Source organism: Chiloscyllium punctatum, chromosome 18 (genome assembly GCF_047496795.1).
Source record: "Chiloscyllium punctatum isolate Juve2018m chromosome 18, sChiPun1.3, whole genome shotgun sequence".
Lineage (NCBI taxonomy): Eukaryota > Metazoa > Chordata > Chondrichthyes > Orectolobiformes > Hemiscylliidae > Chiloscyllium > Chiloscyllium punctatum.
Genome location: NC_092756.1, coordinates 70683329 through 70705393, shown reverse-complemented (window position 1 = coordinate 70705393; position 22065 = coordinate 70683329). Strand labels below are relative to the sequence as shown.

The 22065-nt window shown below is 58.9% G+C and overlaps 1 protein-coding gene and 1 long non-coding RNA gene across 2 annotated transcripts in view; both read left to right on the top strand.

Annotated features, from left to right (window-relative positions):
• tcf20 (transcription factor 20) overlaps window positions 1–13179 on the top strand; it is a 182063-nt gene extending 168884 nt beyond the window's left edge. The window contains 1 exon segment of the mRNA XM_072588266.1: window positions 13021–13179. Within this exon segment, the coding sequence (XP_072444367.1) occupies window positions 13021–13179 (159 nt within the window).
• Window positions 13180–13351: 172 nt separating this feature from the next.
• Window positions 13352–22065, top strand: part of LOC140489180 (uncharacterized) — a 55477-nt gene continuing 46763 nt past the window's right edge. Inside the window, exon 1 of the long non-coding RNA XR_011963108.1 lies at window positions 13352–13438. This is a non-coding gene — a long non-coding RNA (uncharacterized lncRNA). The remainder of the gene's footprint in view (window positions 13439–22065) is intronic.

Below are 22065 nucleotides of genomic sequence, written 5' to 3'. Positions count from 1 at the left end.
AGTTCACTGCTGTCAGCCACTGTCCACTGCAGCTCACTGCTGCACCCCGCTGTCCAGTGTAGCTCACTGCTGCCCCCGCTGTCCACTGTAGCTCACTGCTGCCCCCCGCTGTCCAGTGTAGCTCACTGTTGCCCCCCGCTATCCACTGTAGCTCACTGCTGCCCCCCCCGCTGTCCAGTGTAGTTCACTGCTGTCCCCCCACTGTCCACTGTAGCTCACTGTTGCCCCCCGCTATCCACTGTAGCTCACTGCTGCACCCCGCTGTCCACTGTAGCTCACTGCTGCCCCCGCTGTCCAGTGTATCTCACTGCTGCCCCCCCCACTGTCCACTGTATCTCACTGCTGTCCCCCCGCTGTCCACTGTAGCTCACTGCTGCCCCCACAGTCCAGTGTAGTTCACTGCTGCCCCCGCTGTCCACTGTAGCTCACTGCTGTCCCCCCACTGTCCAGTGTAGCTCACTGCTGCCTCCACTGTCCACTGAAGCTCACTGCTGCCTCCACTGTCCACTGAAGCTCACTGCTGCCCCCCCCGCTGTCCACTGTAGCTCACTGCTGCCTCCACTGTCCACTGAAGCTCACTGCTGCCCCCCCCGCTGTCCACTGTAGCTCACTGCTGCCCCCCACTGTCCATTGTAGCTCACTGCTGCCCCCCCACTGTCCATTGTAGCTCACTGCTGCCCCCCCACTGTCCATTGTAGCTCACTGCTGTCTCCCCGCTGTCCAGTGTAGCTCACTGCTGCCTCCACTGTCCACTGAAGCTCACTGCTGCCCCCCCACTGTCCACTGTAGCTCACCGCTGTCCCACACTGTCCACTGTAGCTCACTGTTGTCCCCCACTGTCCACTGTAGCTCACTGTTGTCCCCCACTGTCCACTGTAGCTCACTGCTGTCCCCCCGCTGTCCATTGTAGCTCACTGCAGTCCTCCCACTGTCCACTGTAGCTCACTGCTGTCCCCCGCTGTCCAGTGTAGCTCACTGCTGTCCCCCCACTGTCCACTGTAGCTCACTGCTGTCCCCCGCTGTCCAGTGTAGCTCACTGCTGTCCCCCCACTGTCCACTGTAGCTCACTGCTGTCCCCCACTGTCCAGTGTAGCTCACTGCAGTCCCCCCACTGTCCACTGTAGCTCACTGCTGCCCCCCCACTGTCCACTGTAGCTCACTGCTGTCCCCCCACTGTTCACTGTAGCTCACTGCAGTCCTCCCACTGTTCACTGTAGCTCACTGCTGTCCCCCCACTGCCCAGTGTAGCTCACTGCTGTCCCGCACTGTTCACTGTAGCTCACTGCAGTCCTCCCACTGTTCACTGTAGCTCACTGCTGTCCCCCCACTGTTCACTGTAGCTCACTGCTGTCCCCCCACTGTCCATTGTAGCTCACTGCTGTCTCCCCACTGCCCAGTGTAGCTCACTGCTGTCCCGCACTGTTCACTGTAGCTCACTGCTGCCCCCCCACTGTCCACTGTAGCTCACCGCTGTCCCACACTGTCCACTGTAGCTCACTGTTGTCCCCCACTGTCCACTGTAGCTCACTGTTGTCCCCCACTGTCCACTGTAGCTCACTGCTGTCCCCCCACTGCCCAGTGTAGCTCACTGCTGTCCCCCACTGTTCACTGTAGCTCACTGCTGTCCCCCACTGTCCAGTGTAGCTCACTGCTGTCCCCCCACTGTCCACTGTAGCTCACTGCTGCCCCCCACAGTCCACTGTAGCTCACTGCTGTCCCCCACTGTCCACTGTAGCTCACTGCTGACCCCCCACTGTTCACTGTAGCTCACTGCTGTGCCCCCACTGTTCATTGTAGCTCACTGCTGTCCCCGCAGTCCGTTGTAGCTCACTGCAGTCCTCCCACTGTCCACTGTAGCTCACTGCTGTCCCCCGCTGTCCAGTGTAGCTCACTGCTGTCCCCCCACTGTCCACTGTAGCTCACTGCTGTCCCCCGCTGTCCAGTGTAGCTCACTGCAGTCCCCCCACTGTCCACTGTAGCTCACTGCTGCCCCCCCACTGTCCACTGTAGCTCACTGCAGTCCTCCCACTGTTCACTGTAGCTCACTGCTGTCCCCCCACTGCCCAGTGTAGCTCACTGCTGTCCCGCACTGTTCACTGTAGCTCACTGCAGTCCTCCCACTGTTCACTGTAGCTCACTGCTGTCCCCCCACTGCCCAGTGTAGCTCACTGCTGTCCCGCACTGTTCACTGTAGCTCACTGCTGTCCCCCCACTGTTCACTGTAGCTCACTGCTGTCCCCCCACTGTCCAGTGTAGCTCACTGCTGTCCCCCACTGTCCACTGTAGCTCACTGTTGTCTCCCACTGTCCACTGTAGCTCACCGCTGTCCCCCACTGTCCAGTGTAGCTCACTGCTGTCCCCCACTGTCCACTGTAGCTCACTGCTGTCCCCCACTATCCAGTGTAGCTCACTGTTGCCCCCCCACTGTCCACTGTAGCTCACCGCAGTCCTCCCACTGTTCACTGTAGCTCACTGCTGTCCCCACTGTCCAGTGTAGCCCACTGCTGTCCCCCCACTGTCCACTGTAGCTCACTGCTGTCCCCGCTGTCCACTGTATCTCAATGCTGTCCCCCACTGTCCAGTGTAGCTCACTGCTGCCCCCCACTGTCCACTGTAGCTCACTGCTGACCCCCACTGTCCACTGTCGCTCACCGCTGTCCCCCCGCTGTCCACTGTAGCTCACTGCTCCCCCCCACTGTCCACTGTAGCTCACTGCTGTCCCCCACTGTCCACTGTAACTCACTGCTGTCCCCCCCCCGCTGTCCACTGTAGCTCACTGCTGTCCCCCCCACTGTCCAGTGTAGCTCACTGCTGCCCTCCGCTGTCCACTGTAGCTCACTGCTGTCCCCCCACTGTCCACTGTAGCTCACTGCTGCCCCCCCCACTGTCCACTGTAGCTCAATGCTGTCCCCGCTGTCCAGTGTAGTTCACTGCTGTCCCCCCACTGTCCGCTGTAGCTCACTGCTGTCCCCACTGTCCAGTGTAGTTCACTGCTGCCCCCCCCCCACTGTCCACTGTAGCTCAATGCTGTCCCCGCTGTCCAGTGTAGTTCACTGCTGTCCCCCCACTGTCCACTGCAGCTCACTGCTGTCCCCGCTGTCCAGTGTAGTTCACTGCTGTCCCCCCACTGTCCACTGCAGCTCACTGCTGCCCCCCCCGCTGTCCAGTATAGCTCACTGTTGCCCCCCGCTATCCACTGTAGCTCACTGTTGCCCCCCGCTATCCACTGTAGCTCACTGCTGCACCCCGCTGTCCAGTGTAGCTCACTGCTGCCCCCGCTGTCCACTGTAGCTCACTGCAGCCCCCCGCTGTCCAGTGTAGCTCACTGTTGCCCCCCGCTATCCACTGTAGCTCACTGCTGCCCCCCCCCACTGTCCAGTGTAGTTCACTGCTGTCCCCCCACTGTCCACTGTAGCTCACTGTTGCCCCCCGCTATCCACTGTAGCTCACTGCAGCACCCCGCTGTCCAGTGTAGCTCACTGCTGCCCCCGCTGTCCACTGTAGCTCACTGCTGCCCCCCGCTGTCCAGTGTAGCTCACTGCTGTCCCCACTGTCCACTGTAGCTCACTGCTGCCCCCGCTGTCCAGTGTATCTCACTGCTGCCCCCCCCCACTGTCCAGTGTAGCTCATTGCTGTCCCCCCGCTGTCCACTGTAGCTCACTGCTGCCCCCGCTGTCCAGTGTATCTCACTGCTGCCCCCCCCACTGTCCACTGTAGCTCACTGCTGCCCCCCACTGTCCATTGTAGCTCACTGCTGCCCCCCCACTGTCCATTGTAGCTCACTGCTGTCTCCCCGCTGTCCAGTGTAGCTCACTGCTGCCTCCACTGTCCACTGAAGCTCACTGCTGCCCCCCCCGCTGTCCACTGTAGCTCACTGCTGCCCCCCACTGTCCATTGTAGCTCACTGCTGCCCTCCCACTGTCCATTGTAGCTCACTGCTGTCCCCACTGTCCAGTGTAGCTCACTGCTGCCCCCGCTGTCCACTGTAGCTCACTGTTGCCCCCCGCTGTCCAGTGTAGCTCACTGCTGTCCCCCCGCTGTCCAGTGTAGCTCACTGCTGCCTCCACTGTCCACTGTAGCACACTGCTGCCCCCCCCCCCGCTGTCCACTGTAGCTCACTGCTGACCCCCACTGTCCATTGTAACTCACTGCTGTCCCCCACTCTTCACTGTAGCTCACTGCTGCCCCCCACTGTCCACTAGCTCACTGCTGTCCCCCCACTGTCCACTGTAGCTCACTGCTGCCCCCCACTGTCCACTAGCTCACTGCTGTCCCCCCGCTGTCCACTGTAGCTCACTGCTGCCCCCCACTGTCCACTGTAGCTCACTGCTGCCCCCCACTGTCCACTGTAGCTCACTGCTGCCCCCCCACTCTCCATTGTAACTCACTGCTGTCCCCCACTGTTCACTGTAGCTCACTGCTACCCCCCACTGTCCACTGTAGCTCACTGCTGTCCCCCCGCTGTCCACTGTAGCTCACTGCTGCCCCCCTCTGTCCACTATAGCTCACTGCTGCCCCCCCCACTCTCCATTGTAACTCACTGCTGTCCCCCACTGTTCACTGTAGCTCACTGCTACCCCCCACTGTCCACTGTAGCTCACTGCTGTCCCCCCACTGTCCACTGTAGCTCTCTGCTGACCCCCTCTGTCCACTGTAGCTCACTGCTGCCCCCCCACTCTCCATTGTAACTCACTGCTGTCCCCCACTGTTCACTGTAGCTCACTGCTACCCCCCCACTGTCCACTGTAACTCACTGCTACCCCCCACTGTCCACTGTAGCTCACTGCTACCCCCCGCTGTCCAGTGTAGCTCACTGCTGCCTCCACTGTCCACTGTAGCTCACTGCTGCCCCCCACTGTCCATTGTAGCTCACTGCTGTCCCCCCGCTGTCCACTGTAACTCACTGCTGTCCCCCACTGTTCACTGTAGCTCACTGCTGCCCCCCACTGTCCACTAGCTCACTGCTACCCCCCCACTGTCCACTGTAGCTCACTGCTGCCCCCCACTGTCCACTAGCTCACTGCTGTCCCCCCACTGTCCACTGTAGCTCACTGCTGCCCCCCACTGTCCACTAGCTCACTGCTGTCCCCCCACTGTCCACTGTAGCTCACTGCTGCCCCCCACTGTCCAGTAGCTCACTGCTGTCCCCCCACTGTCCACTGTAGCTCACTGCTGCCCCCCACTGTCCACTGTAGCTCACTGCTGCCCCCCACTGTCCAGTGTAGCTCACTGCTGCCCCCGCTGTCCACTGTAGCTCACTGCTGCCCCCCGCTGTCCAGTGTAGCTCACTGTTGCCCCCCGCTATCCACTGTAGCTCACTGCTGCCCCCCCCGCTGTCCAGTGTAGTTCACTGCTGTCCCCCCACTGTAGCTCACTGTTGCCCCCCGCTATCCACTGTAGCTCACTGCTGCACCCCGCTGTCCACTGTAGCTCACTGCTGCCCCCCGCTGTCCAGTGTAGCTCACTGCTGTCCCCACTGTCCACTGTAGCTCACTGCTGCCCCCGCTGTCCAGTGTATCTCACTGCTGCCCCCCCCACCGTCCAGTGTAGCTCATTGCTGTCCACCCGCTGTCCACTGTAGCTCACTGCTGCCCCCGCTGTCCACTGTATCTCACTGCTGTCCCCCCGCTGTCCACTGTAGCTCACTGCTGCCCCCACAGTCCAGTGTAGTTCACTGCTGCCCCCGCTGTCCACTGTAGCTCACTGCTGTCCCCCCACTGTCCAGTGTAGCTCACTGCTGCCTCCACTGTCCACTGAAGCTCACTGCTGCCTCCACTGTCCACTGAAGCTCACTGCTGCCCCCCCCGCTGTCCACTGTAGCTCACTGCTGCCTCCACTGTCCACTGAAGCTCACTGCTGCCCCCCCCGCTGTCCACTGTAGCTCACTGCTGCCCCCCACTGTCCATTGTAGCTCACTGCTGCCCCCCCACTGTCCATTGTAGCTCACTGCTGCCCCCCCACTGTCCATTGTAGCTCACTGCTGTCTCCCCGCTGTCCAGTGTAGCTCACTGCTGCCTCCACTGTCCACTGAAGCTCACTGCTGCCCCCCCACTGTCCACTGTAGCTCACCGCTGTCCCACACTGTCCACTGTAGCTCACTGTTGTCCCCCACTGTCCACTGTAGCTCACTGTTGTCCCCCACTGTCCACTGTAGCTCACTGCTGTCCCCCCGCTGTCCATTGTAGCTCACTGCAGTCCTCCCACTGTCCACTGTAGCTCACTGCTGTCCCCCGCTGTCCAGTGTAGCTCACTGCTGTCCCCCCACTGTCCACTGTAGCTCACTGCTGTCCCCCGCTGTCCAGTGTAGCTCACTGCTGTCCCCCCACTGTCCACTGTAGCTCACTGCTGTCCCCCGCTGTCCAGTGTAGCTCACTGCAGTCCCCCCACTGTCCACTGTAGCTCACTGCTGCCCCCCCACTGTCCACTGTAGCTCACTGCTGTCCCCCCACTGTTCACTGTAGCTCACTGCAGTCCTCCCACTGTTCACTGTAGCTCACTGCTGTCCCCCCACTGCCCAGTGTAGCTCACTGCTGTCCCGCACTGTTCACTGTAGCTCACTGCAGTCCTCCCACTGTTCACTGTAGCTCACTGCTGTCCCCCCACTGTTCACTGTAGCTCACTGCTGTCCCCCCACTGTCCATTGTAGCTCACTGCTGTCTCCCCACTGCCCAGTGTAGCTCACTGCTGTCCCGCACTGTTCACTGTAGCTCACTGCTGCCCCCCCACTGTCCACTGTAGCTCACCGCTGTCCCACACTGTCCACTGTAGCTCACTGTTGTCCCCCACTGTCCACTGTAGCTCACTGTTGTCCCCCACTGTCCACTGTAGCTCACTGCTGTCCCCCCACTGCCCAGTGTAGCTCACTGCTGTCCCCCACTGTTCACTGTAGCTCACTGCTGTCCCCCACTGTCCAGTGTAGCTCACTGCTGTCCCCCCGCTGTCCATTGTAGCTCACTGCTGACCCCCACTGTCCACTGTAGCTCACTGCTGCCCCCCCACTGTCCACTGTAGCTCACTGCTGCCCCCCCACTGTCCACTGTAGCTCACTGCTGTCCCCCCACTGTCCACTGTAGCTCACTGCTGCCCCCCACAGTCCACTGTAGCTCACTGCTGTCCCCCACTGTCCACTGTAGCTCACTGCTGACCCCCCACTGTTCACTGTAGCTCACTGCTGTGCCCCCACTGTTCATTGTAGCTCACTGCTGTCCCCGCAGTCCGTTGTAGCTCACTGCAGTCCTCCCACTGTCCACTGTAGCTCACTGCTGTCCCCCGCTGTCCAGTGTAGCTCTCTGCTGTCCCCCCACTGTCCACTGTAGCTCACTGCTGTCCCCCGCTGTCCAGTGTAGCTCACTGCAGTCCCCCCACTGTCCACTGTAGCTCACTGCTGCCCCCCCACTGTCCACTGTAGCTCACTGCAGTCCTCCCACTGTTCACTGTAGCTCACTGCTGTCCCCCCACTGCCCAGTGTAGCTCACTGCTGTCCCGCACTGTTCACTGTAGCTCACTGCAGTCCTCCCACTGTTCACTGTAGCTCACTGCTGTCCCCCCACTGTTCACTGTAGCTCACTGCTGTCCCCCCACTGTCCAGTGTAGCTCACTGCTGTCCCCCACTGTCCACTGTAGCTCACTGTTGTCTCCCACTGTCCACTGTAGCTCACCGCTGTCCCCCACTGTCCAGTGTAGCTCACTGCTGTCCCCCACTGTCCACTGTAGCTCACTGCTGTCCCCCACTATCCAGTGTAGCTCACTGTTGTCCCCCCACTGTCCACTGTAGCTCACCGCAGTCCTCCCACTGTTCACTGTAGCTCACTGCTGTCCCCACTGTCCAGTGTAGCCCACTGCTGTCCCCCCACTGTCCACTGTAGCTCACTGCTGTCCCCGCTGTCCACTGTATCTCAATGCTGTCCCCCACTGTCCAGTGTAGCTCACTGCTGCCCCCCACTGTCCACTGTAGCTCACTGCTGACCCCCACTGTCCACTGTCGCTCACCGCTGTCCCCCCGCTGTCCACTGTAGCTCACTGCTCCCCCCCACTGTCCACTGTAGCTCACTGCTGTCCCCCACTGTCCACTGTAACTCACTGCTGTCCCCCCCCGCTGTCCACTGTAGCTCACTGCTGTCCCCCCACTGTCCAGTGTAGCTCACTGCTGCCCTCCGCTGTCCACTGTAGCTCACTGCTGTCCCCCCACTGTCCACTGTAGCTCACTGCTGCCCCCCCCCACTGTCCACTGTAGCTCAATGCTGTCCCCGCTGTCCAGTGTAGTTCACTGCTGTCCCCCCACTGTCCGCTGTAGCTCACTGCTGTCCCCACTGTCCAGTGTAGTTCACTGCTGCCCCCCCCCACTGTCCACTGTAGCTCAATGCTGTCCCCGCTGTCCAGTGTAGTTCACTGCTGTCCCCCCACTGTCCACTGCAGCTCACTGCTGTCCCCGCTGTCCAGTGTAGTTCACTGCTGTCCCCCCACTGTCCACTGCAGCTCACTGCTGCCCCCCCCGCTGTCCAGTATAGCTCACTGTTGCCCCCCGCTATCCACTGTAGCTCACTGTTGCCCCCCGCTATCCACTGTAGCTCACTGCTGCACCCCGCTGTCCAGTGTAGCTCACTGCTGCCCCCGCTGTCCACTGTAGCTCACTGCAGCCCCCCGCTGTCCAGTGTAGCTCACTGTTGCCCCCCGCTATCCACTGTAGCTCACTGCTGCCCCCCCCGCTGTCCAGTGTAGTTCACTGCTGTCCCCCCACTGTCCACTGTAGCTCACTGTTGCCCCCCGCTATCCACTGTAGCTCACTGCAGCACCCCGCTGTCCAGTGTAGCTCACTGCTGCCCCCGCTGTCCACTGTAGCTCACTGCTGCCCCCCGCTGTCCAGTGTAGCTCACTGCTGTCCCCACTGTCCACTGTAGCTCACTGCTGCCCCCGCTGTCCAGTGTATCTCACTGCTGCCCCCCCCCACTGTCCAGTGTAGCTCATTGCTGTCCCCCCGCTGTCCACTGTAGCTCACTGCTGCCCCCGCTGTCCAGTGTATCTCACTGCTGCCCCCCCCACTGTCCACTGTAGCTCACTGCTGCCCCCCACTGTCCATTGTAGCTCACTGCTGCCCCCCCACTGTCCATTGTAGCTCACTGCTGTCTCCCCGCTGTCCAGTGTAGCTCACTGCTGCCTCCACTGTCCACTGAAGCTCACTGCTGCCCCCCCCGCTGTCCACTGTAGCTCACTGCTGCCCCCCACTGTCCATTGTAGCTCACTGCTGCCCTCCCACTGTCCATTGTAGCTCACTGCTGTCCCCACTGTCCAGTGTAGCTCACTGCTGCCCCCGCTGTCCACTGTAGCTCACTGTTGCCCCCCGCTGTCCAGTGTAGCTCACTGCTGTCCCCCCGCTGTCCAGTGTAGCTCACTGCTGCCTCCACTGTCCACTGTAGCACACTGCTGCCCCCCCCCCCCGCTGTCCACTGTAGCTCACTGCTGACCCCCACTGTCCATTGTAACTCACTGCTGTCCCCCACTCTTCACTGTAGCTCACTGCTGCCCCCCACTGTCCACTAGCTCACTGCTGTCCCCCCACTGTCCACTGTAGCTCACTGCTGCCCCCCACTGTCCACTAGCTCACTGCTGTCCCCCCGCTGTCCACTGTAGCTCACTGCTGCCCCCCACTGTCCACTGTAGCTCACTGCTGCCCCCCACTGTCCACTGTAGCTCACTGCTGCCCCCCCACTCTCCATTGTAACTCACTGCTGTCCCCCACTGTTCACTGTAGCTCACTGCTACCCCCCACTGTCCACTGTAGCTCACTGCTGTCCCCCCGCTGTCCACTGTAGCTCACTGCTGCCCCCCTCTGTCCACTATAGCTCACTGCTGCCCCCCCCACTCTCCATTGTAACTCACTGCTGTCCCCCACTGTTCACTGTAGCTCACTGCTACCCCCCACTGTCCACTGTAGCTCACTGCTGTCCCCCCACTGTCCACTGTAGCTCTCTGCTGACCCCCTCTGTCCACTGTAGCTCACTGCTGCCCCCCCACTCTCCATTGTAACTCACTGCTGTCCCCCACTGTTCACTGTAGCTCACTGCTACCCCCCCACTGTCCACTGTAACTCACTGCTACCCCCCACTGTCCACTGTAGCTCACTGCTACCCCCCGCTGTCCAGTGTAGCTCACTGCTGCCTCCACTGTCCACTGTAGCTCACTGCTGCCCCCCACTGTCCATTGTAGCTCACTGCTGTCCCCCCGCTGTCCACTGTAACTCACTGCTGTCCCCCACTGTTCACTGTAGCTCACTGCTGCCCCCCACTGTCCACTAGCTCACTGCTACCCCCCACTGTCCACTGTAGCTCACTGCTGCCCCCCACTGTCCACTAGCTCACTGCTGTCCCCCCACTGTCCACTGTAGCTCACTGCTGCCCCCCACTGTCCACTAGCTCACTGCTGTCCCCCCACTGTCCACTGTAGCTCACTGCTGCCCCCCACTGTCCAGTAGCTCACTGCTGTCCCCCCACTGTCCACTGTAGCTCACTGCTGCCCCCCACTGTCCACTGTAGCTCACTGCTGCCCCCCACTGTCCACTGTAGCTCACTGCTGTCCCTCCACTGTCCACTGTAGCTCACTGCTGTCCCCCCACTGTCCACTGTAGCTCACTGCTGCCCCCCCACTGTCCACTAGCTCACTGCTGCCCCCCACTGTCCACTAGCTCACTGCTGCCCCCCACTGTCCATTGTAGCTCACTGCTGCCCCCCCCCGCTGTCCACTGTAGCTCACTGCTGTCCCCCCGCTGTCCACTGTAGCTCACTGCTGTCCCCCCACTGTCCACTGTAGCTCACTGCTGTCCCCCCACTGTCCACTGTAGCTCACTGCTGTCCCCCCACTGTCCACTGTAGCTCACTGCTGACCCCCACTGTCCATTGTAACTCACTGCTGTCCCCCACTGTTCACTGTAGCTCACTGCTGCCCTCCGCTGTCCACTGTAGCTCACTGCTGGCCCCCCGCTGTCCACTGTAGCTCACTGCTGCCCCCCCCACTGTCCAGTGTAGCTCACTGCTGCCCCCCCGCTGTCCATTGTAGCTCACTGCTGTCCCCCCACTGTCCACTGTAGCTCACTGCTGCCCCCCCCCGCTGTCCAGTGTAGCTCACTGCTGCCCCCCCGCTGTCCATTGTAGCTCACTGCTGTCCCCCCACTGTCCACTGTAGCTCACTGCTGCCCCCACAGTCCAGTGTAGTTCACTGCTGCCCCCGCTGTCCAGTGTAGCTCACTGTTGCCCCCCCTGCTGTCCACTGTAGCTCACTGCTGCCCCCCACTGTCCACTGTAGCTCACTGCTGTCCCCCCACTGTCCACTGTAGCTCACTGCTGTCCCCCCACTGTCCACTGTAGCTAACTGCTGCCCCCCACTGTTCACTGAAGCTCACTGCTGTCCCCCCACTGTCCACTGTAGCTCACTGCTGCCCCCCACTGTCCACTGAAGCTCACTGCTGTCCCCCCACTGTCCACTGTAGCTCACTGCTGCCCCCCACTGTCCTCTGTAGCTCACTGCTGCCCCCCACTATCCACTAGCTCACTGTTGTCCCCCGCTGTCCACTAGCTCACTGCTGCCCCCCACTGTCCAGTGTAGCTCACTGCTGTCCCCCCACTGTCCACTGTAGCTCACTGCTGCCCCCCACTGTCCACTGAAGCTCACTGCTGTCCCTCTGCTTTCCAGTGTAGCTCACTGCTGCCCCCCACTGTCCAGTGTAGCTCACTGCTGTCCTCACCCATCCCCCAGTGCCCAGTGTAACTCCCTGCCCAGTGTAACTCCCTACCCACCCCTGGTGCCCAGTGTAACTCCTCACCCATCTCCAGTGCCCACTGCAACTCCTTACCCATCCCCCAGTGCCCAGTGTAACCCCTTCCCCATCCTCCAGTGCCCAGTGTACCCCTTACCCATCCCCCAGTGCCCAGTGTAACCCTTACCCATTCCTCAGTGCCCAGTGTAACCCCTTACCCATTCCTCAGTGCCCAATGTAACCCCTCACCCATCCCCCAGTGCCCTGTGTAACTCCTTACCCATTCTCCAGTGCCCAGTGTAACTCCTTACCCATCTCCCAGTGCCCAGTGCAACCCCTCAGCCATCCCCCAGTGCCCTGTGTAACTCCTTACCCATCCCCAAGTGTCGTGAAACCCCATACCCATCCTCCAGTGCCCTGTGTAACCTCTCACCTATCGCCCAGTGCCATGTAACCCCATACCCCTCCCCCGGTGCCAGTTGTAACTCCTTACCCACCCCCCAGTGCCCAGTGTAACCACTTACCCATCCCCCCAGTGCTGTGTAACCCCTCACCCATCCCCCCAGTGCCCAGTATAACTCCTTGCCCATCCCCCAGTGCCCAGTGTAACCCCTCACCCATCTCCCAGTGTAACCCCTCACCCATCCCCCAGTGCCCAGTGTAACTCCATACCCAACCCCAGTGCCCAGTGTAACTCCTTGCCCATCCCCCAGTGCCCAGTGTAACCCCTCGCCCATCTCCCAGTGTAACCCCTCACCCATCCCCCGGTGCCCAGTGTAACCCCTCACCCATCCCCCGGTGCCCAGTGTAACCCCCCCACCCACCCCCCGGTGCCCAGTGTAACCCCTCACCCACCCCCCGGTGCCCAGTGTAACCCCTCACCCATCCCCCGGTGCCCAGTGTAACCCCTCACCCATCCCCCGGTGCCCAGTGTAACCCCTCACCCCACCCCCCGGGGCCCAGTGTAACCCCTCACCCACCCCCCGGTGCCCAGTGTAACCCCTCACCCACCCCCCGGTGCCCAGTTTAACCCCTCACCCATCCCCCGGTGCCCAGTGTAACCCCTCACCCCACCCCCCGGGGCCCAGTGTAACCCCTCACCCACCCCCCGGTGCCCAGTGTAACCCCTCACCCACCCCCCGGTGCCCAGTGTAACCCCTCACCCACCCCCCGGTGCCCAGTGTAACCCCTCACCCACCCCCCGGTGCCCAGTGTAACCCCTCACCCATGCCCCGGTGCCCAGTGTAACCCCTCACCCATCCCCCGGTGCCCAGTGTAACCCCTCATCCCACCCTCCGGGGCCCAGTGTAACCCCTCACCCACCCCCGGTGCCCAGTGTAACCCCTCACCCATGCCCGGTGCCCAGTGTAACCCCTCACCCATCCCCCGGTGCCCAGTGTAACCCCTCACCCATCCCCCGGGGCCCAGTGTAACCCCTCACCCCACCCTCCGGGGCCCAGTGTAACCCCTCACCCACCCCCCGGTGCCCAGTGTAACCCCTCACCCATCCCCCGGTGCCCAGTGTAACCCCTCACCCACCCCCCGGTGCCCAGTGTAACCCCTCACCCACCCCCCGGTGCCCACTGTAACGTGCTGGGGTATGGGGTTCTGGCCAATGTTCACCTTTTCTTTCTCTCTCCAGGTTGTTTTCTGAATGAGGAAAACTTTTCGATGAAATGTCCCAAACACAAGGTAAGCCAGATTAGAGTCCTCTACATTATCATCATCATCATCGCCGTCAGGTGAGAGAGATAGACTGCTTTTGGAATGGGGGAGTTTAGTTGAATCTAAACTGATAACCTGCTCCCTTTGTCACCCACTGTGTAATCAGACCCTCACTAAACACACAGCGTGCAGTTAGATCCCGAGTAAACCACTCTCTACTCTGTGAAATTGGAAATTAAGCTGCTTCTATCAAACACCCTCCCAGGACAGGGACAGCACCGAATTAGAAATAGAATAAAGCTACCTCTACTTATTTCAAACTGAAAGTAATTCCCCCCTGGACAGTCCCCCCCCCTTCGAGGACTCCCAGGACAGAGACAGGACAGCGTTAGGTACAGAGGTGGATATTTTCTCAGCACTCTCCCATTTCCCAGGCCTGTTTCAACAAGGCTCTGTCTAGCTGCCTGTTTCCCAGTTAGTGGCACGGGATTGAGTCTTCTCCACCCAGCACTGGATTGCAAAGAGCTCAGCCCCCCTGGTAGAATGTTCCGGATGGTGACTCAAGGACAGAGACTGTGACGGACACAAGTTTGACTGGGGAGGGGCTGCAGACATGCAGATTTCTCTGACTTTATCTCACACACACTGACACTCTCTTACATGCACATAGCAAGACAGATGTGCACATTCTCACACACTCAGACACACACACACGCAGACTCTGACACTCACGTGGTCAAACACAGACACAGTCTCTCAGATGCACTTACACACACACTGTCTCAAACATGTATACACAGACACATGCACACACAAACACCGAGAATCACAAACTGTCTCATACAGACACACACACTCAGATCAGTGCACACTCAGATCAGCGCGCACACACAGATCAGCACGCACACACACAGATCAGCGCACACACACAGATCAGCGCGCACACACAGATCAGCACGCGCACACACAGATCAGCACACACACACTCAGTTCAGCATGTGCACACACACAGATCAGCACGCGCACACACAGATCAGCGTGCGCACACATCACACGCACACACTCAGCTCAGCGCGCACACACATTCAGATCAGCACGCACACACTCAGATAAGTGCGCACACACAGATCAGCGCACGCACACACAGATCAGTGCACACGCACACACAGATCAGCACACACGCACACAGATCAGCACGCACACACAGATCAGCGCGCACAGACAGATCAGCGCGCACAGACAGATCAGCACGCACACACAGATCAGTGCACACACAGATCAGCACACGCACACACAGATCAGCACACGCACACACAGATCAGCACACGCGCACACAGATCAGTGCACGCACACAGATCAGCACACGCACACACAGATCAGCGCACACATACAGTCAGCACATGCACACACAGATCAGCACACGCACACACAGATCAGCGCACACATACAGATCAGCACAAGCACACACAGATCAGCGCACACATACAGTCAGCACACGCACACACAGATCAGCACACGCACACAGATCAGCACACACATACAGATCAGCGCACACATACAGATCAGTGCACACAGACAGATCAGCACACGCACACACAGATCAGCGCACACACACAGATCAGCACGCGTACACACAGATCAGCACACACATACAGATCAGCACACGTACACACAGATCAGCACACACACAGATCAGCACGCGTACACACAGATCAGCACACACATACAGATCAGTGCACACATAAAGATCAGTGCACACACACAGATCAGCACACGTACACACAGATCAGCACACACACAGATCAGCACGCGTACACACAGATCAGCACACACATACAGATCAGTGCACACATAAAGATCAGTGCACACACACAGATCAGCGCACGCACACACAGATCAGTGCACACACACAGATCAGCACACGCACACACACACACTCAGATCAGCATGCGCACACACTCAGATCAGCGCGCACACACTCAGATCAGCGCGCGCACACACTCAGATCAGCGTGCGCACACACTCAGATCAGCGTGCGCACACACACAGATCAGCGTGTGCACACACTCAGATCAGCACGCGCACACACACACAGATCAGCGTGCACACACTCAGATCTGCATGCACACACACTGATCAGTGTGCGCACACAGATCGGCGTGCACATACACAAATCAGCGTGCGCGCACACACACAGATCAGCGCGCACTCAGATCAGCGAGCGAACACACACTCAGTTCAGCATGTGCACACACAGATCAGCACGCGCACACACACAGATCAGCACGTGCACACACACAGATCAGCACGCGCACACACACAGATCAGCACGCGCACACACACAGATCAGCATGTGCACACACAGATCAGCACGCGCACACATACAGATCAGCACGCGCACACACACAGATCAGCACACGCACACACAGAGATCAGCACGCGCACACACACAGTTCAGCACACGCACACACACAGATCAGCACGCGCACACACACAGATCAGCACGCGCACACATACAGATCAGCACACACACACTCAGTTCAGCATGTGCACACACACAGATCAGCACGCGCACACACACAGTTCAGCACACGCACACACACAGATCAGCACACGCACACACACAGATCAGCACGCGCACACACACAGATCAGCACGTGCACACACACAGATCAGCACGCGCACACACACAGATCAGCACGTGCACACACACAGATCAGCACGCGCACACACAGATCAGCACGCGCACACACAGATCAGCACGCGCACACACAGATCAGCACGTGCACACACACAGATCAGCACGCGCACACACAGATCAGCACGTGCACACACACAGATCAGCACGCGCACACACAGATCAGCACGTGCACACACAGATCAGCACGCGCACACACAGATCAGCACGTGCACACACACAGATCAGCACGCGCACACACACAGATCAGCACGTGCACACACACAGATCAGCACGCGCACACACACAGATCAGCACGCGCACACACAGATCAGCGCACACACACTCAGTTCAGCATGTGCACACACACAGATCAGCACGCGCACACACACAGATTAGCGTGCGCACACATCACACGCACACACAGCTCAGCGCGCACACACATTCAGATCAGCACGCGCACACACAGATCAGCGCACACATACAGATCAGCGCACACACAGATCAGCACACGCACACACAGATCAGCGCGCACACACAGATCAGCGCACACACACAGATCAGCGCACACACAGATCAGCACACGCACACACAGAGCAGCGCGCACACACAGATCAGCGCACACATACAGATCAGCGCACACACACAGATCAGCGCACACACACAGATCAGCGCACACATACAGATCAGCGCACACACACAGATCAGCGCACACACACAGATCAGCACACGCGCACACACATCAGTGCACACACACAGATCAGCACACGCACACACAGATCAGTACACACATACAGTCAGCACACGCACACACAGATCAGTACACGCACACACAGATCAGCGCACACATACGATCAGCGCACACATACAGATCAGTGCACACATACAGATCAGTGCACACATACAGATCAGCACACGCACACACAGATCAGCGCACACATACAGATCAGCGCTCACATACAGATCCGTGCACACACACAGATCAGCACACACACACTCAGTTCAGCATGTGCACACACACAGATCAGCACGTGCACACACACAGATCAGCACGCGCACACACACAGATCAGCACGCGCACACACACAGATCAGCACGCGCACACACACAGAGCAGCACGTGCACACACACAGATCAGCACACACACACACAGATCAGCACACACACACTCAGTTCAGCACACACATACAGTCAGCACACGCACACACAGATCAGTACACGCACACACAGATCAGCGCACACATACGATCAGCGCACACATACAGATCAGCGCTCACATACAGATCCGTGCACACACACAGATCAGCACACACACACTCAGTTCAGCATGTGCACACACACAGATCAGCACGTGCACACACACAGATCAGCACGCGCACACACGCAGATCAGCACGCGCACACACACAGATCAGCACGCGCACACACACAGATCAGCACGCGCACACACAGAGCAGCACGTGCACACACACAGATCAGCACACACACACAGATCAGCACACACACACTCAGTTCAGCACGCGCACACACAGATCAGCACGCGCACACACACAGATCAGCATGTGCACACACACAGATCAGCACGCGCACACAGATCAGCACGCGCACACACACAGATCAGCACGCGCACACACAGATCAGCACACACACACACAGATCAGCACGTGCACACACACAGATCAGCACGCGCACACACAGATCAGCACGTGCACACACACAGATCAGCACACACACACACACAGATCAGCACGCGCACACACACAGATCAGCACGCGCACACACACAGATCAGCACGCGCACACACACAGATCAGCACACACACACTCAGTTCAGCACGTGCACACACACAGATCAGCACACACACTCAGTTCAGCACGTGCACACACACAGATCAGCACGCGCACACACACAGATCAGCACGCGCGCACTCAGATCAGTGCACACACACAGATCAGCACACGCACACACAGATCAGCGCACACGCACACACAGATCAGCACACGCACACACAGATCAGCACACGCACACACAGATCAGCACACGCGCACACAGATCAGTGCACACACAGATCAGCACACGCACACACAGATCAGCGCGCACATACAGTCAGCACATGCACACACAGATCAGCACACGCACACACAGATCAGCGCGCACATACAGATCAGCACACGCACACACAGATCAGCGCACACATACAGTCAGCACATGCACACACAGATCAGCACACGCACACACAGATCAGCACACGCACACACAGATCAGCGCACACATACAGATCAGTGCACACATACAGATCAGCACACGCACACACAGATCAGCGCACACACACAGATCAGCACGCGTACACACAGATCAGCACACACATACAGATCAGCACGCGTACACACAGATCAGCACACACATACAGATCAGTGCACACATAAAGATCAGTGCACACATACAGATCAGCACACGCACACACAGATCAGTGCACACACACAGATCAGCACACGCACACACAGATCAGCGCACACATACAGATCAGCGCGCACACACACTCAGATCAGCATGCGCACATACTCAGATCAGTGCGCACACACTCAGATCAGTGCGCACACACACACTCAGATCAGCGTGCGCACACACTCAGATCAGCGTGCGCACCCACACAGATCAGCGTGCGCACACACTCAGATCAGCACGCGCGCACACACTCAGATCTGCGTGCGCACACACAGATCAGCGCACACACAGATCAGCACGCATGCACACACTCAGATCAGCGCAAACACACTCAGATCCGCGCACACACTCAGATCAGCGTGCGCACACAGATTGGCGCGCACACACATTCAGATCAGCGTGCGCGCGCACACGCAGATCAGCGCGTGCACACACAGTCAGATCAGCGTGCGCACACACAGATCGGCGCGCACACATTCAGATCAGCGTGCGCGCACACACTCAGATCAGCGTGCGCACACACAGATCGGCATGCGCACACACAGATCGGCATGCGCACACACAGATCATCATGCACGCACACAGATAAGAGTGCGCACACTCAGATCAGCGCATGCACACACTCAGATCAGTGTGCACACACACTCAGATCAGCGCGCGCACACACAGATCAGCGCGCACACACAGATCAGCACACACACACAGATCAGCACGCACACACAGATCAGCGCACACACACAGATCAGTGCACACACACACAGATCAGTGCACACACAGATCAGCGCGCACACACACAGATCAGTATGCACACACAGATCAGCACACGCACACTCAGATCAGCACGCACACACTGATCACCACACGCACACACACTCAGATCAGCGCGCACACACAGATCAGCGTGCACACACTCAGATCTGCATGCACACACACTGATCAGTGTGCGCACACAGATCGGCGTGCACATACACAAATCAGCGTGCGCGCACACACACAGATCAGCGCGCACTCAGATCAGCGAGCGAACACACACTCAGTTCAGCACGCGCACACACACAGATCAGCACGCGCACACACACAGATCAGCACGCGCACACACACAGATCAGCACGCGCACACACAGATCAGCACGCGAACACACACTCAGTTCAGCATGTGCACACACAGATCAGCACGCGCACACACAGATCAGCACGCGCACACACACAGATCAGCATGCGCACACACAGATCAGCACGCGCACACACAGATCAGCACGCGCACACACAGATCAGCACGCGCACACAGATCAGCACGCGAACACACACTCAGTTCAGCATGTGCACACACACAGATCAGCACGCGCACACACACAGATCAGCACGCGCACTCACACAGATCAGCATGCGCACACACACTGATCAGCACGCGCACACACACAGATCAGCACGCGCACACACACATCAGCACGCGCACACACACAGATCAGCACGCGCACTCACACAGATCAGCACGCGCACACACACAGATCAGCACGCGCACACACACAGATCAGCACGCGCACACACACATCAGCACGCGCACACACACAGATCAGCACGCGCACTCACACAGATCAGCACGCGCACACACACAGATCAGCACGCGCACACACACAGATCAGCACGCGCACACACACAGATCAGCACGCGCACACACAGATCAGCACACGCACACACAGATCAGCGCACACATACAGATCAGCACACGCACACACAGATCAGCGCACACACACACAGATCAGCGCACACATACAGTCAGCACACGCACACACAGATCAGCACACGCACACACAGATCAGCGCACACATACAGATCAGCGCACACATACAGATCAGTGCACACATACAGATCAGCACACGCACACACAGATCAGTGCGCACACACAGATCAGCACGCGTACACACAGATCAGCACACACATACAGATCAGCACGCGTACACACAGATCAGCACACACATACAGATCAGTGCACACATAAAGATCAGTGCACACATACAGATCAGCACACGCACACACAGATCAGTGCGCACACACAGATCAGCGCACACATACAGATCAGCGCGCACACACACTCAGATCAGCATGCGCACATACTCAGATCAGTGCGCACACACTCAGATCAGTGCGCACACACACACTCAGATCAGCGTGCGCACACACTCAGATCAGCGTGCGCACCCACACAGACCAGCGTGCGCACACACTCAGATCAGCACGCGCGCACACACTCAGATCTGCGTGCGCACACACAGATCAGCACGCATGCACACACTCAGATCAGCGCAAACACACTCAGATCCGCGCACACACTCAGATCAGCGTGCGCACACAGATTGGCGCGCACACACACTCAGATCAGCGCACACACATTCAGATCAGCGTGCGCGCGCACACTCAGATCAGCGCGTGCACACACAGTCAGATCAGCGTGCGCACACACAGATCGGCGCGCACACATTCAGATCAGCGTGCGCGCACACACTCAGATCAGCGTGCGCACACACAGATCGGCATGCGCACACACAGATCATCATGCACGCACACAGATAAGAGTGCGCACACTCAGATCAGCGCATGCGCGCACTCAGATCAGTGTGCGCGCGCACACACAGATCAGCACGCACACACACAGATCAGCACGCACACACTCAGATCAGCACACACACACAGATCAGCACGCACACACAGATCAGCGCACACACACAGATCAGTGCACACACACACAGATCAGTGCACACACAGATCAGCGCGCACACACACAGATCAGTATGCACACACAGATCAGCACACGCACACTCAGATCAGCACGCACACACTGATCACCACGCGCACACACACACAGATCAGCACGCACACACACAGATCAGCACGCACACACTCAGATCAGCACACACACACAGATCAGCACGCACACACAGATCAGCGCACACACACAGATCAGTGCACACACACACAGATCAGTGCACACACAGATCAGCGCGCACACACACAGATCAGTATGCACACACAGATCAGCACACGCACACTCAGATCAGCACGCACACACTGATCACCACGCGCACACACACTCAGATCAGCGCGCACACACAGATCAGCGTGCACACACTCAGATCTGCATGCACACACACTGATCAGTGTGCGCACACAGATCGGCGTGCACATACACAAATCAGCGTGCGCGCACACACTCAGATCAGCGCAAACACACTCAGATGCGCGCACACACTCAGATCAGCGTGCGCACACAGATTGGCGCGCACACACACTCAGATCAGCGCACACACATTCAGATCAGCGTGCGCGCGCACACTCAGATCAGCGCGTGCACAGTCAGATCAGCGTGCGCACACACAGATCGGCGCGCACACATTCAGATCAGCGTGCGCGCACACACTCAGATCAGCGTGCGCACACACAGATCGGCATGCGCACACACAGATAATCATGCACGCACACAGATAAGAGTGCGCACACTCAGATCAGCGCATGCGCGCACTCAGATCAGCATGCACA